The following is an 18,078-nucleotide window of genomic DNA, read 5'->3' as shown; positions in this document are numbered from 1 at the left end:
TTTCACCAGTGCCTCCATTAATTTTCCGGGAACAGAAGTTAAACTCACAGGTCTATAATTACTTGTGTCAGCCTTTGATCCCCCTTTGTGAATTGGGGTCACATTTGCACATCTCCAGTCAATGGGTACCTCCCCTGAGTCCAAGGAAGCTCTCATAATTATGGCTAAGGGTTTGCTTACCTCCTTTGCTGCCTCCTTTAATATAACTGGATAGATCCCATCCACCCCAGGTGCCTTTCTTGTGTTTATCTTCAACAATTTCTCCTCCACTTTGCTCTCAGTTATTACAAGATTCTCTAGCTTACTGCTAGAATTGAATACACCTCTGGCATTCCCCTCGCTGAATAACTCCTCATGTGTGAATGTCGATGCAAAATATTCATTTAGTTTGTTAGCTACCCGAGCAGGGTCATCAACAGTTGACCCATCGATCTCAAGTGGACCAATCTGATTCATCCCCTTCCTTCTAGAGTTTACATAAGTAAAGAACTCTTTGCTGTTTTTCTTCGCATCCCTTGCCAAGGATCTCTCGTAATCTGCCTTCGCCTGCCTAACCTCCTTTGTAACTTGGTTACAGATCAACTTGTATCTATCATAGGCGTCCGTGTCACGTGTTAGTTTGTATGTATCCCATGCATTTTTCTTCTCTGCCATATGCCTCATTAGTTCATCTGACAACCATTTAGGCCTAAACCTTGAACAATATTTCTTAGTTGGTATGTAAAGCCTAGTAGCTTCCACGATAAGTTCTTTGAATGCTTCCCATTTTGAATTTGCTGTTGGCAATATCATCAGTTGATCCCACTGTATAGAATTTAAATACTGTCTCAGTCCATTGTAGTCGCCTTTACGAAAGCAATACCCCTTCCCTTTACCCCTAATGGTAGTTACCTCTTTGAGTAACTCCCACTTCAGCACACTGTGATCACTGCCACCAAGTGGTTCATTTATCTGCAGATTCTTAATGCATGAAGAATCACTACTGATAATCAAATCAAGAGTATTACTCCCTCTAGTTGCCTCCCGAACATGCTGATGTAGAAAACAATCATCCAATAAATCCACAAAAGCCTTGCTACTGTGTGAGTGACCAGCCCCCGAATTCCAGTCAATATCTGGGAAATTAAAATCCCCCATTATAAGACTCTCTGATTTACTGGCCCACTCTATTTCTCCGAACAGTTTCTTATTATACTCATCAGAGTCATTAGGCCTATAGCACACTCCTACTCTCAATTTTGATCTCCCAATGCTTATGTCACACCAAACTGACTCGACACTGCACTGTCCAGCGATGTCGACTGGCTTCACTCCCTTGGATTTTATGTGTTTTTTAACTAATAGCATAACCCCTCCTCCCTTCCTATCCTGTCTATCCTTTCTGTAGACATTGTACTCCCCAAATTCCAGTTCTGCATTTCTTATATCTGTGTGACACCACGTCTCTGAAATCCCCACAATATCTGCCTTTGATGTTTTGAGCAATACCTCAAATTCATCAAATTTATTTACTAAACTCCTAGCATTGGTGTACACACAAGTATACATGCACCTGTTCTTTTTCTTAGCTACCCTAACACAACCCATGTGTTTACTTGTACCCCAATGATTCCCAGCAGTCTCTGAAATATCCTGCATCTTATTTTCCAGGCTGCGGCTCATTCCAATAGAAGCAGTGCAAGAATCACTTTCACCTCTGCCAGTGGCTACTGTTAATCTATTAGTCCTTGTATCCCCCCAATCTAGCAGTTTTCCGACCCACCTAACATTGCCTCGATAGCATCAGCAAACATTCTTGCACCCTTTCTATTTAAGTGTATCCCATCCCTGTAGAAGCAGTCTCTCCTGTTAACAAGTACAGACCAGGCTGAAAAAATGTTTCATGGTTTGAAACATTTTTTCAGCCTGGAAAAAAAGTTTTCAAACTGAAAAAAGTTTTTCATGGAACAAACAACAAACTGGCCAAAGAATACATTCTGATAAGAGACAATATAATAATAATGATAATGTGGTAACTCCACGCAACCTAAGTGAGGAGTCCCCTCCCAACCACCACAGTATACTGTGTTATTTGATCATGCTTTTTTAAAGAATGGCATCCATTCTTCTCAGCAGAGAGAAACCTGGTAGCAGTTTTTGTTCAGTAAACAAAAAATAATCTATTGGTTTTGAAGGACCTGAACTGATGGCCATCTAACCTGTGTTAAATGGAGGACACTGCATCTGGGAATTAGCTCTGAGGGATGCAATGAGTAGTTTTACTTTGCTCTTTTGTATATTTGGCAGTGGAATTTGGCGTGTGCATCAAAATATTGCGATGGCTTTACATAATCCTGTAGCAGTTTTGCAGTGGTAAAACTGTAATACCACCAGGTCTGCCACCATGGAGGTGCCCAAAAATTCAAGTGCTCGACAGTTGATTTGTGATGGTTGTTAAAGAACTTAGGATGGGCTCGTTTAAGTATCTCAAAGGAAGTCTCAGAATTTGTAGTTTCACATCTGTAATTTTGTTTGTAAGCTTTTTTGTCAGTTTGCCCACCATGTCTGTTACTTAAAAATGTATGTGGTGACTTAGCCTTAATTTTACATGTTTTAAAACAAGAACATAAGAAAATTAAATTATAGGAAGTAATCTGATTTTAGTTTTTGTTTTTTAATATTGAAACTGCTTTTGCATATATTGGTTCTAATTTCTATAAATATAAAATGACATGCTCATGCTTATTTTGCATTTTATAATCAAAAGATCCATACAGAGTAGAAAAGCAGTCTGTCTTTGCCACGGTTTCAACAAAATCAATCCCACAATTCATGGTTCCATGGTATTCCATGTTTATTTTATAAATGCAAATAAATACTATAGTAAATCTGTTACAGCAAGCTGACATTTGGCTATCTGCTAGCTTCTAAAAAATAATAATGAAATAATGATGAAATAATGCTTGGTGGCGGGGGGGGGGGACACTAGATAATTAAATATGTCTGATCAGTTGATCAAGGTTCCACTGTATTTATTCACTGCTGTCAGAAATCAAATAGTAGACCAATTGAATTTTGAAGTATTAGCTTGTGTAACTGATACTTCTAGCTTTAGAAAATTCTGAGTGAGTTGCAAACTTTTTGGTAAAATATCAGATTTATGGCAGTAACATTTCTAATGATACATGTTCACAAAATGTTATTAAATATATGGTCCATGTGATGTACAATTAACCCAGTGGTGTTGGTGGCAGAATCCAAAAATTAGAGAAAAAAAAAAAAGAGGGTAGTGGGTCACCTGTTAAATGTTTTGTAATGCAAAAAATAAAATTTTTAAAATAATTAATTATTTAAAAAAAAATAATTATGATAAAATTTAAAAAAGCTTTAAAATATAAATGTGAATCTATTAACTTCCATTTTCCAGTTTAAAAGACTGTTAAACTCTCAATTTTAAATGTGCACATGTAATTTTGCTTATTTTGTGTACAAATACTTTTAAAAAAATTAAATTCCTGTATGTATGCATAAGTCTTAGATACTATTATTCACTTCTATATATTTTTTCAAAAATTTATTTCAAATTTGGCATACACGTTGCATCCTATAGAGCAAATATCAGGTTTTGTGTTCTTGTGAAAACAGTAATAAATCTTTTGAAAATGAGTCAGATAACATACATTAGCATTAGCAAAGGCACATGATACAAGAAAGCAAGCTTATATAGCATCAGCCAAAAAAAACACACCCTTCTCATTTCATCCATCCACTCGCTCCAAATGTTTGTCTAGTTCTTCCTTGAATCTATTTAAGCTATCAACTTCTACAAAGACAGATGGAAGTTTGTTCCAGCAATCAATCACCTGCTGACTAAAGGCAAACTTCCGCACATCTATCCTACAACTGTCTTTCCTCAATTTGAATTTATGCCCTCTCAGGAGATTATTCTGAGCAAGAGGAACAATCCCATCAGCATTAAGCATGCTCAAACCATTCAAGGCTTTGTACACCTCAGTCATATCACCTCGCAGGTGCCTAGTCTCCAGACACTTTAATTTGAAAAACCTAAGCCTTTCTTCATAAGAGCATCCCATTGTTCCATTCACTAATCTTATTTCCCTTCTCTGTACTTGTTCCAACATCTCTACAGCCTTCTTAAAATGAGGCCTCCAGACCTGTATACAGTACTCAAGGTGTGGCCTGACCATTGCCTTATATAAGGGGATAATCACCTCCTTATCCCTGCTAGAAAAAATTCCTGTATATCTTTGACAAGACACCATGAGCTAGCTACCTTAGTTGCTAATGCTCCTAAAAACCAAATAATAACAACAACAACAATCTAGCTTACTGATAGTTTAATACACCTCTTGCATTCCCCTTCCTGAATAACTCCTCATGTGTGAATGTAGATGCAAAATATTAATTTAGTCTGTTAGCTACCTGACCAGAATCATCAATAGTTGAACCATCGATATCAAGTGGTCCAATCTGATTCATCCCCTTCCTTCTAGAGTTTACATAAGTAAAGTACTGTTTTTCTTTGCATTCTTTGCCAAAGATTTCTCGTAATCTGCCTTTGCCTGCCTAACCTCATTTGTGACTTGGTTACAGACCAGCTTATATCTATCATAGGCTTCCATGTCACCTGTTAACTTATATGTATCCCATGCATTTTTCTTCTCTGCCACATGTCTAATTAGTTCATTTGACATCCATTTGGCCTAAATCTTGAAGAGTATTTCTTAGTTGGTATGAAAAGCCTAGCAGCTTCCAAGATTAATTCTTTGAATGCTTCCCATTTTGAATTTTCTGTTATTAACAGAAAATTCAAAATGTCAGTTGGTGCCACCGTATAGAATTTAAATACTGTCTCAGACCACCTTAGTCACCTTTATGAAAGCAAAAACCCCTCCCTTTACTGCTTATGGGAGTTGCCTCTTTGAGTAAATTCCACTTCAGCACACTGTGATCACTGCCACCTAGTGGTTCCTTTATCTGCAGATTCTTAATGCATGAAGAATCACTACTGATAATCAGATCAAGTGTATTACTCCCTCTAGTTGCCTCCCGAACATTCTGCTGTAGAAAACAGTCATCCAATAAATCCACAAAAGCCTTGCTAGTGTGTGAGTGACCAACCCACAAATTCCAGTCATTATCTGGGAAATTAAAATCCCCCATTATAAGACACTCTGATAGTATAAATCAGAGCTGTATTACTCAATATGTTCTACGTTGGTAATAATATTAGTAAATTGATAAGAGGAGTTTACCTCAATATAGTACGTGGAACACTTCCGTATGATACCCTCCAGAAATTAAAACGGAAAAAACGAAAAAATCGACAACTTACCGGTACATTAAAGTAAAATATAAATAATTAAAGTGAAATATAAATAATTAAATAATCAATTTAACACAATTCAAAATCAATTCAAAACAATTAAAATTCAAATTAACGCAATTAAAAGAATCTAACGAAAATATTCAAAACGATTTTCCTTCCTAATAGGAAGGAAAATCGTTTTGAATATTTTCGTTAGATTCTTTTAATTGCGTTAATTTGAATTTTAATTGTTTTGAATTGATTTTGAATTGTGTTAAATTGATTATTTAATTATTTATATTTCACTTTAATTATTTATATTTTACTTTAATGTACCGGTAAGTTGTCGATTTTTTCGTTTTTTCCGTTTTAATTTCTGGAGGGTATCATACGGAAGTGTTCCACGTACTATATTGAGGTAAACTCCTCTTATCAATTTACTAAGACACTCTGATTTACTGGCTCACTCTATTTCTCTGTACAGTTGTTTATTATACTCATCAGAGTCATTAGGCCTATAACACACTCCCACTCTCAATTTTGGTTTCTCAGTGCTTATGTCACACCAAAACTGACTTGACACTGCACTGTCCAGCAATGTCGACTGGCTGTACTTCCTTAGATTTTGTGTTTCTTATCCAATAACATAACCTCTCCTCCCTTCCTATCCTGTCTATCCTTCCTGTTCACACTGTACTCCCCAAATTCCAGTTCTGCATTCTTTATATCTGTGTGATGCCACATCTCTGTTATCCCAACAATATCTGCCTTTGAAGTTGTATATGTTTATTGAATAAACATTGTAGATGTTTATTGAACTAGTGGGAGAGTAAAAACACATAATTCAAAACTTGGTGGATGGTTACCTGAGGGGTTGTTGTGCTCAGTTACTCTGCAAAAACGTGACTGCAGTAACAATATGTATATATTTAGAAAGGTAAAAATAAAATTAGGTATTTAATCACTAAATATTGATTAATGCAGGACTATTATTTTCTAATTCACTTGTCATGGTGATCTATTAATCACTGATGGGTTAATGGATAGGCATTTTTTCATTAATCATATTTATACTTTGGGTATGAACAATTGAGAGAAACTAAAAAAAAAAGTTTCAAAATAGAACTTCTAAAATGATAGATCACATGTGATTTTTCCCTCCAACGAACAGTTTAGTTGGGTAGCATTATATTTATGCTTTATAAGAGCTTTATTTAAAGCTGTTATTAAATATGAGTTTTGCATAATGCTGCATAGGGAGATTTTTATGATTTTAATTATATTTAGACACTTTGTCCAAGTTACGTAAGGTATCCTGATTTTAAATCAATATCTGTAATCAGTTTACACGAAGCTTTTAGGAAAATTAAAAGTCCATTGGTTTTTATTCTTTAAGTGTGTTATTTTGTTATTATTATAGGTTGAATTTATATCAGGAACAGCAAAGAAAACAGTAACTGATACAAGTACTGTAGGTAAATGTTAGCTTAGTTTTTGTACAAAATTTATTTATTTGTGAAATGTACAGTATATTTTATGAAAAGCTTTACTTTACTTTCATTGCAACCTTTGTTCATTACATTATTACATCCATGCAGGTTCATTACATTATTACATCCATGCAGGTTCATTACATTATTACATCCATGCAGGTTCGGCGCCTCCGTAGCTAGGTGGGAAGGAGCAGCAGTGCGTAGCACACGCTTCTTGATTAGACTGGGGTTCGAGCCCGTCACCGCCAAATACGGAGGATGCAGAAAGGTCAGGGAATGACCACCGCATATTCCCGGAGCAATATGTCCTTAGTTCCTAAAAACCAAAAACAACAACAACCATGCAGGTTCATTACATTATTACATCCATGCAGGACTGATCTTTAAATTTGTACAAAATTAATAAATCTATTAAGTCATGAATTTTTAATACATTTATGCTTTTTAGCTATATAGGATCTTACACCTGTTATTTAAGTAATACAGGCAGAAAAAGGATGCAATATTTAATGAAGGGCGTAATTTTTTCAAACTGTAAAGATACTGCCATGAGTTATCCCATTTTGCACTACTCGTAAGAAATACTTCTCTAAAAGGAAAGTATAATGTTACACACGTTTTGGTGCTTACTGGCACTGGTGTGAGAAAGTGCATCTCATTAGTATGACATATGATAACTCATTGATAATTTAGCATCACATGATGAGAGATGCCAAAAAATATGAATCTGTAAATGTTGCAGTGAGCTAAATGCTCTGATTATTAAATCCTATTAAATTTTACATTTTATAGAATGTGAAAATTTTTATTTGCACAGTGAAAAAAACAAGGTGCAGAGATCTCTCAGATTGTAAATTACCATCATAAGTTGCATACTAGTATTACTGCTAGGTACTGAAATATCAGTGCCTTTTGTGCTGTTTATTTGTTTTATCCAACAATCCTTGTCACGTGTCAACCACATTGAGGTTTTGCTATCACCACAGATTTTCTGACCCCATGGAATTCAAATATAAAAACTTTATCAGGTTATTTTTATGTATGTCTAGGAATTATAACCCTTTCTTTATATATAGAAAAATGTAACACCTTTTATCAAAATAACAAATTACCAACTTTATTTGTTTCTTTAAATTTCTCTAATTATATTAGTTTTTACTGACTTATGATTTCCAGTTAATCAAACCTTTGAGATTTTTCACTCACCGAACTTAACTTATCTTCCCTTTAAACTCTCTCTTGGAATAGCTATTATTTTTACCAGCATACCTTTTCACCAGACATGCTTTAATAAAATCCCTTTCATAAGAAATAAGATTTACCACATTAGCATTAGTAGAGGCAGTGGCATAACCAGAAAATACACTCGGGGGCCACATCCTGAGAAAAATTGTACATAGGTTTTTAATAGTCCTTAAATTTAATAGTCTTTAAATTTACAGATATCTTTTTATTTAGCTTTAAAAACAAATTGAACATAGATAAATAAAACAACAAAATAAACGTCTTCACAAACTTTATTTCAAGGATCAACAATAAAAAATAAATAAACATTTTATACTCTTCACGAAAATAGGCAAAACCAATGTAAAACTATACATTTATATTCAAACACATAAAAAAAAAGCCTTTTATGCTCAACAAAATCTAAGTAGGTATTAGAAATGTAAACTAGTTATATATTCATATTTAAATGCCTTTTTTTTTTTCTCTAAGAAGATCTATGACCTTTTCGCGATTAATGATTACGTCATAATATAAATTCAAAAGAACTAATCCTTCCAGCCTTTCCTCCCCTATATGGTTTCTTAAATAACTTTTTAAATGATTTAAGTTTGAATTAGATCTTTCAACTGTTGCAGTGAATGCCGGTAAAGTGTCAAATATTTTCAGTAACTGATATATATTTGGATATATATCTTTATTAGATATTGCTAAGGATCCTATGGCAGTCACAGTATCTCATAGTATTTCAGCACATTCCTTCTGCCAGTGGTTATATTCAGAAATTAACATATTTTCATTAACAAAGTTATCGCTATTTAAAAGGTCATCTGCGTAAAACAAATCTGCATTATCAAACGGTATATTACAGTGGTTGGTGTGATGACCTGTAATTCGTGGTACCTTCAAGCTTATTTGGTAATTTTTACATAAACCTTGAACTTCTAAAAAAAAAAAAAAAAAAGATGATGAAATTGTTTGTCAGCATCTGATCTCATTTCTTGTACTATTTTTAACAAATTTGCTTGATCAATTTCTTTCTTTACATCAATATTAATGGTTTGTAAGTATTTACTCAAGCCAATACTATTGCTGAATACTTTTTTAATAATATATAAATTAACCAAAAAATTACCGTTCTGAATGGAACCTGTCATGTGGAGGCCTTAGACATGTGCAGATGGTCATGTAAAATGCTGTGAGCAGACCCACGGCTATTCCCACTGCATTTGCAATGAAATGAATCGACACACGTCTGTCACTCAGCACACATACAGCCCATACACAGCTTTCATTTCTTCATCAATTTCCTGAGCTTTCTTGCCCTGCAAATGCAGGAACTTGATCATGCCCGATACTCCACTTTGTCAACCATAGCATCCTTCCTCAAATTCCGGGCTCCACCTCTGGTGTAAGATCGCCTATAGGAAAGAAATTTCACATGTTAGTTATTGAATATGTAGGCAACTTATATTAAAAATAACATCTTTCTGCTGATATCTAGGTGAGGGTATGAACTTTTTGATACCCCCCCTTGTATATGTTCAATTTGAATATATATATCTTCTACACTTTAGCATTGAATATGATTATTTCAATATTAATAGAAATTACATATTGAATAAAATAATTAAATTTAAAACCATTGAATAATTAAATTCAATACTATTGGATACAATAATTAAATATTAATTTACATGTAGAAATATTTACACTAGCATTAGATTTTGATTTTTTTTCTCTGTGCCTTTAAAAAATGGATGTAAATTTTGTTATTACTAAAATGTGAACTTCATAGACAAGCTCAGAAAATTATTTAGCTCCTTTAATAACTTTCAATTTCACACTTTTTGTTGTCTTTCATATTGTGAATTAAATCATCACTAGATTGTTGTCAGGGGCTCACATCTGGTGAGTATGGGCTTGGCAAACCCAGGGTCCTGAGCTGGATATCATCATTCTTCTCTTTCTTGTTGATTCCTTTCTATTTCTCTCTCTCTCTCTCAGGGTAACTTGGGAATTTTATTTTTATTTTTTGGCTGGTGCAGCATAAGCCTCAGGCTTCCTTGCACCATATGGCTAATAATAATAATAATAATAATAAGTGCCTAGCCTCCCAACAAGCACCAAAAATGGCTGTCTGGTGTGGGGGGGGACACAATTACTAATAAGTGATTATACTTTTCATTTTAGAGATGTGTAACTTATTAGTAGCACAACAATATGGGGCAACTTGTGGTGGTAGACATATAATTTGAGAGATTAATCCTTTCAGTAGACTCTACATTATTTTTTTTTTAGTATGCACATTTTTTTGATATTATAGCTAAAATGACTTAAATTCGTTTTCATAATATATTTATAAAAATAAGCTATACAACTTCAATTGGTTCACAGTGTATGACATGATGTCAATTGGATTTTTGCACAGGTGCTTTTTAGCAATAAATTTCATTTATAAATATAATATTTTGAATTTTGCATGATAAGATAAAATAATCATTTAATGTCATTTATGATATTTTGCCATTTAAATATAGCATATATATATATACACATACGGTAGTCTCTTGATTTTCTGGGCTAGATGGTAAAAATAAAATCCTGATAATCGATTTCCTGGTTAATCCAAAAATATTGAACAATGTTCAGCAACGTACCTAAAAAATATGGTGATAGTTAAAAAATGAAAAAACTTACCACGCATCATATTGGACACTCACATGCCCAATATGGTGCTTGCATAGGTATGATATTATTATATAACTACGTTTTTATACCTATGTTATTATATAAAAACGTAGTTATTATATAATAACACTATTATAATGTCATAATTCTATTTCCTTTCTATTTCTCTCTCTCTCTCTCTCTCTCTCTCAGGGTAACTTGGGAATTTTATTTTTATTTTTTGGCTGGTGCAGCATAAGCCTCAGGCTTCCTTGCACCATATGGCTAATAATAATAATAATAATAATAAGTGCCTAGCCTCCCAACAAGCACCAAAAATGGCTGTCTGGTGTGGGGGGGGGGACACAATTACTAATAAGTGATTATACTTTTCATTTTAGAGATGTGTAACTTATTAGTAGCACAACAATATGGGGCAACTTGTGGTGGTAGACATATAATTTGAGAGATTAATCCTTTCAGTAGACTCTACATTATTTTTTTTTTAGTATGCACATTTTTTTGATATTATAGCTAAAATGACTTAAATTCGTTTTCATAATATATTTATAAAAATAAGCTATACAACTTCAATTGGTTCACAGTGTATGACATGATGTCAATTGGATTTTTGCACAGGTGCTTTTTAGCAATAAATTTCATTTATAAATATAATATTTTGAATTTTGCATGATAAGATAAAATAATCATTTAATGTCATTTATGATATTTTGCCATTTAAATATAGCATATATATATACACATACGGTAGTCTCTTGATTTTCCGGGCTAGATGGTAAAAATAAAATCCTGATAATCGATTTCCTGGTTAATCCAAAAATATTGAACAATGTTCAGCAACGTACCTAAAAAATATGGTGATAGTTAAAAAATGAAAAAACTTACCACGCATCATATTGGACACTCACATGCCCAATATGGTGCTTGCATAGGTATGATATTATTATATAACTACGTTTTTATACCTATGTTATTATATAAAAACGTAGTTATTATATAATAACACTATTATAATGTCATAATAACATTATAAAATAATAATATTAATGTAATAATAACCTTAATATAAAAACATACCTATAGGTAACACACACCTGTATGTAAGCTGGAGTAGGTCGCCAAAGGCTGCCAACGGAGGTGCACAATAATTTTCACAATAATTTTTTACAAGTTTTGTTTTAACTTAGAATGTGTATTGATATCTTTAAAACATGTTTTGTTTTTAACATAATATTTTATATTTTAATTTTACAAAAAATTGGAGAGATAAGCGAAAATCAATTCACATAGAAAAATACGAAAGTATAGATTGTTTTTTTCCTTTTGCAGCTTTTTAACGAATGCTAGTTTGAATATTTCTTAAAACCATTTTTTCCGACAGAACATTATTGTCTTGCTTCTCCAGGTAGTCAAGAAGTGCTTCTGCATGGTTCAGAGCAGCACTGTGGCTAATTTTCTGTGACTATCAACTCTTCTTCCTCTTCTTCAGGTTCACCATCATTATTTAGTGGTAGTGTTATCATTACATAAATTTCTTCATCATTTAGTACTTCATGGCCAGCTAAATCTTTGTCAGAATTAAGCCAATCGTGAATTGATTGCTCATCGACTTCCCCACACCCCTCAATTTGAGGCAAATTTCATAACATTTCTGGTACCAGATCTTTGCAGTTTTCTTCAAATCCTAGGAATCCTTTATCATTTCCCAGTTACGTGGTGAGGGGACCTCCCAGTGACGCTGCTGGACTTCCAGACTAGCATCACTGGGATCCAACGCCCACAGCCTAGGTTCCGGGCTTACATCAATGGAATCCGGCGTGTTTGCCGTGCGCTGCGACCCGTGGAAATTCGGAAAGGGGGATCCTGGTGGTTGAGGGGCCCAGCTTCAATACACCACTTTGGCCCCTGCTTCGACAAGACGGGTGGTCCTGGAAGGCCCGGCTAGGATCAATCGGCTAGTAGGCTCGCCTGCGAGGGTCAACCGTGTCAATGCCACGCCCCTACCCTCATGGTCCGAGGGACAGGATTCAGGCTGGCGGCGGTGCGGGTATAGTGTCTGGGTAGCCCTGGCGTCCCACTCCCGAGCGCATTTATTGCATGCCGGGTAGTGGGCGTCCCTTTGGGCTCCGTGGTGGGTGGGGAGCCCGGGCACTGAAAAATTTAAAAAACTCTATGAATCCTGATAAACTTACTTCTTCAGGGGCCCCAACCCGGTCCCTATCTGAAAACACAGACACTGACAGCAATATTGCTTCAAAGAGGCAGCGGACTGAATTACCATCAGGTCCTATCCCGCGGTTTTTAATCATGCACTCCACCAATGAAAAACCGATTGGAAAAATTCACCTTTCTTTATACAGAAAGGGTTAGATGGGTTAGTAGGTTCACCCAAATCAGTTAAGAGGCTCCGCTCTGGAGACCTCTTAATTGAAACTACAAATGAGAGGCAATCTGAACACCTACTCCGAACAACATCAATCGGAGGAATCCCTATAACAGTGACACCACACAGAACACTCAATTCATCTAGAGGTGTCATTTCGGAGTGGGACCTTCTCGACGTATACGAGGAGGAAATCTGCTCCGAATTAAAACCACAGGGAGTCATTGCCGTAAAGAGAATCACTGCGCGAAGGGATGGAAAAATAGTTAAAACCAGGAGCGTTATCCTGACTTTCAACACTCCTAAACCTCCTGATGAGATTAAAGCTGGATACATCAACTGTTCAGTGCGTCCATACATTCCGAACCCTTTACGGTGTTTCAAATGCCAGAAGTATGGACATTCTCAAATGGCCTGCCGTGGAGTCCTTGCATGCGCTCGATGCGGTGCAAAGGACCACGAAACAACAGCATGTTCAGCCGCAAAACCCACCTGTATTAACTGTGAAGGCGAACACCCGGCCTATTCACGAGCATGCCAAAGGTGGAAAGAAGAAAAAGAGATTCAACGGCTGAAGGCAGAGCTTAACATATCATACCAGGAGGCAAGGAAATCGGTCAAACCCCTGAATACCAACAGACCTACCTATGCCCAGAAGGTAGCAGGGAGATGTTCCGTCGGAACTCAGACGGACATGACCATTCCTCCAAAGGAGTCTTTCACTCCCATCGCGCGGTATCTTTTAAGTTCGCAAAAACCTACACAGAAGGACCAATCAGCTGCCACTCCTATATCGGTACCTCCTAATGCTCCACAAGTATCAAAGACAATTATGAAAGAAAAGAATAAGAAAGGGGAAGTCCCCCCTAGTACCCAAGAAAAGATGGATGTGGAGCAGAAGGAGGTACCCGAAGAGTCAGTCTTGGAACTCTTCGCGGAGGAGGAAATGGACACGGGACAGCGTCCATTCTTCCCCAAAAAGGACAAATCCAAGACTGATAAAAGTAAGCCCTCAGCACCTCGGAAGCCGCCTGATGGACCCACCAAGCCAAAATAATGGCTAAATTTCTACAATGGAATTGTCGTGGATTCCGGCGAAACATTGATGACATCAAGGCCCTCCTGCAAAAGCACGAGCCGGTTTGCTTTTGCTTGCAGGAGACATACCTAAAGGCAAATGACGATCCCACGATGCATAACACCACAATTTTTCGTAAGGATAGAATTGCGGATGGCTCTGTACACGGGGGAGTGGCTATCCTTGTGGGTAACCAGACCCCAGTGAAGCCCTTGCTAATTACAACTAGCATAGAGGCTGTCGCAATTCGCCTTTCAGTGGGATTTTTATTAACTGTGTGCTCCATTTATTTGCCGCCTGGAACTGACATCTCCCAGGCAGACCTTGATGATCTTCTAACGCAGCTGCCTCCCCCTTTCTTACTTCTCGGGGATTTTAACGGACATAACACCCTGTGGGGTAGTGCTAACATCAACGGAAGGGGACGAGTCATTGAGCGTATGCTCAATGACAATGACCTTTCCCTTCTAAATACTGGAAAAAACACCTTCTTCCACATGCCTACCCGTACTTTTTCTGCCATTGATCTCTCTATCTGCTCCCCTTCTCTACTCCCTTCACTCTCTTCGGAAGTGGAGGAGAATCCATACGGAAGCGATCACTTCCCTGTGATAACCTTGTTACACAGTGGGAGACCATGTCTTCCTTTTAGGTTACCACGGTGGAAGATTGATCAGGCTGACTGGACTGCCTTCCAACAACAGGCAAATTTCGATCTTAGCACAGTCAGTCAAGAGCCTATCAATGATGCAGTTAAGTACATCACAGAAAATATTGTCCAAGCAGCTGCGAATACAGTTCCAAAAACATCAGCCCGGTTTCCACCATTTCCCAAACCTTGGTGGAATTCACAATGCACAGCAGCAAAAAAGGCTCAAAACAAAGCGTGGGGGATATTTCGCCGATATCCTACCACGAACAACCTTATAGCCTTCAAACGTGCACGAGCCAAAGCACGCTACACCCGTCGTCAGAGTCAAAAGGAATCGTGGATCCGTTTTACATCATCCATTAACCAGTCTACCAACTCTAAGGTAGTCTGGGATAAAATCCGGAAAATGAAGGGAAAATATACATCCCACCCTTCTTCAATCCTAGATTATAATGGATGCGCTATTGCAGATCCAACTGCAATAGCCAATGCTCTTGGGGAAACATTCTCTAACATCTCCACAACATCCTCGTACTCCCCAGAGTTCCTGGTCCTGAAATATAAAATCGAAAAACAGGCACTTAACTTTAAATCTAAGAGTATTTATCCCTACAACGGGGATTTCACTACTCAAGAACTGGAAAGAGCCCTCGCTCTTTCCAAAGCAAGTGCCGTTGGACCAGATGGCATCCATTATGAAATGATTAAAAATCTTCCACCAAAATCTATGGATTGTCTGCTCCTTCTGTATAACAGAATCTTTACTGAAGGGCAGTTTCCGGACTCCTGGCGAAAGGCAATCGTTGTTGCCTTTCCTAAGCCAGGAAAGGATCCAAAGGTCACCACCAATTATCGTCCTATTGCTCTGACTAGCTGTTTGTGCAAAATCCTGGAGAGAATGGTCAATTCTCGTTTAATATGGTATTTAGAATCAAATGACCTTCTCTCCAACATCCAGTGCGGCTTCCGACGGAACCGGTCCACTTTGGACCATATTATTAGATTGGAAGCATCCATTCGGGATGCTTTCCTAAAACGCGAACACTTGGTGTCGGTGTTCTTCGACATGGAAAAAGCGTATGACACAACTTGGAGATTTGGCATTTTAAAAGATTTACATAACCTTGGCCTTAGAGGGCATCTCCCCCTTTTTATTCAAATGTTTTTAGCCAATCGATCTTTCCAAGTTCGTGTGGGATCCTCACTCTCTCGCTCCTTTAGCCAAGAGGAGGGAGTACCACAAGGATCAGTATTAAGTGTCACGCTTTTTGCCATCAAAATAAATTCCATCACAGAACAACTTCCTCCAACTGTAAACAGTGCCCTCTATGTTGATGACTTTAGCATTTTTTGCCAGTCGTGCAACATGAGGGTTATTGAAAGACAACTGCAGAAAGCCATTGATAATCTGAATGTCTGGGCACTTGCTAATGGCTTCAGGTTCTCGCCGGAGAAGACCGTTTGCGTACACTTTTGTCGCAAGCGTAATCTTCATCCTGAACCTGAATTAAGGCTCGGACCAAATGTTATTCCAGTAGTGTCAGATACAAAATTCTTGGGACTTGTGTTCGATAAAAAGTTGACCTTTCTCGAACATATTCGTCAACTTCGTACAAAATGCACGAGGGGACTCAATATTCTCCGCTCTCTCTCCTCAACGCGTTGGGGAGCAGATCGATGCACCCTACTACGGGTTTACCGTGCACTTGTACGACCCAAATTAGACTACGGGTCCCAGGTATACTCCTCAGCTAGAGATAGTGTCCTCCGATGGCTGGACCCTGTCCACCATCAGGCTATCCGTATCGCTACTGGAGCTTTTCGAACATCTCCTGTCCAGAGTCTATACGTCGAAGCAAACGAACCACCGTTATCGTTTCGACGTAAGCAGTTGTCTTTAAAGTACGCTTTAAAACTGAAATCCCTGCCAGACCATCCCACGTGGCCCTTCGTTTTTGAGCCACGATGGGAAAACTTGTACAAAACCCGTAAGACTGCCAATCGTCCTTTTGGTATTCGCGTCCAAGAGCTACTCAATGAACTCAATATCACGGTAGACAAGGTTGCCCAAACATCAAAGCAACCCTTTCCACCCTGGCATGCTCGTGTCCCGGCATGCGACTTGTCCCTTAGAAATTGGGGAAAGTCGGACACTCCATCGTCGGTCTACCTGCAGCTTCATTCAGCACACCGAACTGAATATTCCGACTTCGCGCCAGTCTACACAGACGGTTTGAAGTCGGAATTATATGTGGGATCTGCTGCTGTCTTTACCGACAGCACTGTATCAGAGCAGATTCCCTCTGAATGCAGTATATTTACTGCAGAGCTGCACGCAATTGAGTTAGCCTTGGATCAAATTAGTAAATGCCAATACCAACGGTTCATCTTATATTCCGACTCTCTTAGCATGTTACAGGCTTTAATATCTGTGAGGTATAATCCTCATCCAGTTCTGTCTAGCATCCAGCAGAAGATTCACGTTCTCCATGAACGCGAATATGACATCCGCTTCTGCTGGATTCCCAGCCACATTGGGATTAGGGGAAATGATTTGGCTGACGCCGCAGCCAAATCAGCAATTCCCAATAATACCCGCTGCCTGTTAGTCCCCTATACAGACTACAGGCAAATAGTACATCAAAAGATGCATTCCCAATGGCAGGATTCGTGGAATAGACAGACTGCGAATAAATTAAATCGTATAAAGCCTGTAATTGAACCGTGGCAGTCTAGTCTGCGCAGGAATCGTACGGAGGAAGTTGTTCTAGCTCGTCTCCGCATAGGACACAGTCATCTTACACATTCTTTTCTGCTGAGGGCAGGTGACTGTCCTATGTGCGAACAATGCGACACCATTTTATCCATTGAACATATTTTATGTGATTGTCCCAATTTTAGAAATGCTCGTTTTACCGCTTTTAATCATCTGACTGAGCCCCATACACTCAGTCAGATTTTATCTGACAATGACCATGTGTCTGCTACTTTTAATTTTCTAAAATCAGTAAACCTTTTTACTAATATTTAAAAAAAAAAAAAAATCTTATTTTTATTTACTGAAATTTGTATTTTAAAATCTATACTTGCTTTTTACCCGGACCTAGCGACCTAATTCTTTAGGTCACTGAAAATTTTACTTTTAAAACAAGTTTTTGGCGCATTATAGCCTTAGTTGCTGATGCGCCAATAAAACCCTATCAACCAACCAACCAACCATTTCCCAGTAAAATTTTACTCCAGTTTGTG

At 37.4% G+C, this 18,078-nt stretch overlaps 1 protein-coding gene across 2 annotated transcripts in view; it reads left to right on the top strand.

Annotated features, from left to right (window-relative positions):
• LOC150078566 (SAP30-binding protein) overlaps positions 1-18,078 on the top strand; it is a 142,407-nt gene that overhangs the window by 84,931 nt on the left and 39,398 nt on the right. Inside the window, exon 10 of one of the 2 annotated variants that reach the window (XM_090385462.1) lies at positions 6,729-6,783. The exons of the other annotated variant lie outside the window; for it this stretch is intronic. Coding sequence (XP_090241588.1) covers positions 6,729-6,783 — 55 coding nt within the window. The remainder of the gene's footprint in view (positions 1-6,728; positions 6,784-18,078) is intronic. 2 annotated transcript variants of the gene reach the window in all.

This window comes from Mastigoproctus giganteus, chromosome 11 (assembly GCF_048544385.1).
Source record: "Mastigoproctus giganteus isolate SK-2022 chromosome 11, ASM4854438v1, whole genome shotgun sequence".
Taxonomy (NCBI): domain Eukaryota; kingdom Metazoa; phylum Arthropoda; class Arachnida; order Uropygi; family Thelyphonidae; genus Mastigoproctus; species Mastigoproctus giganteus.
This window is presented reverse-complemented; position numbering and strand designations above follow the sequence as displayed.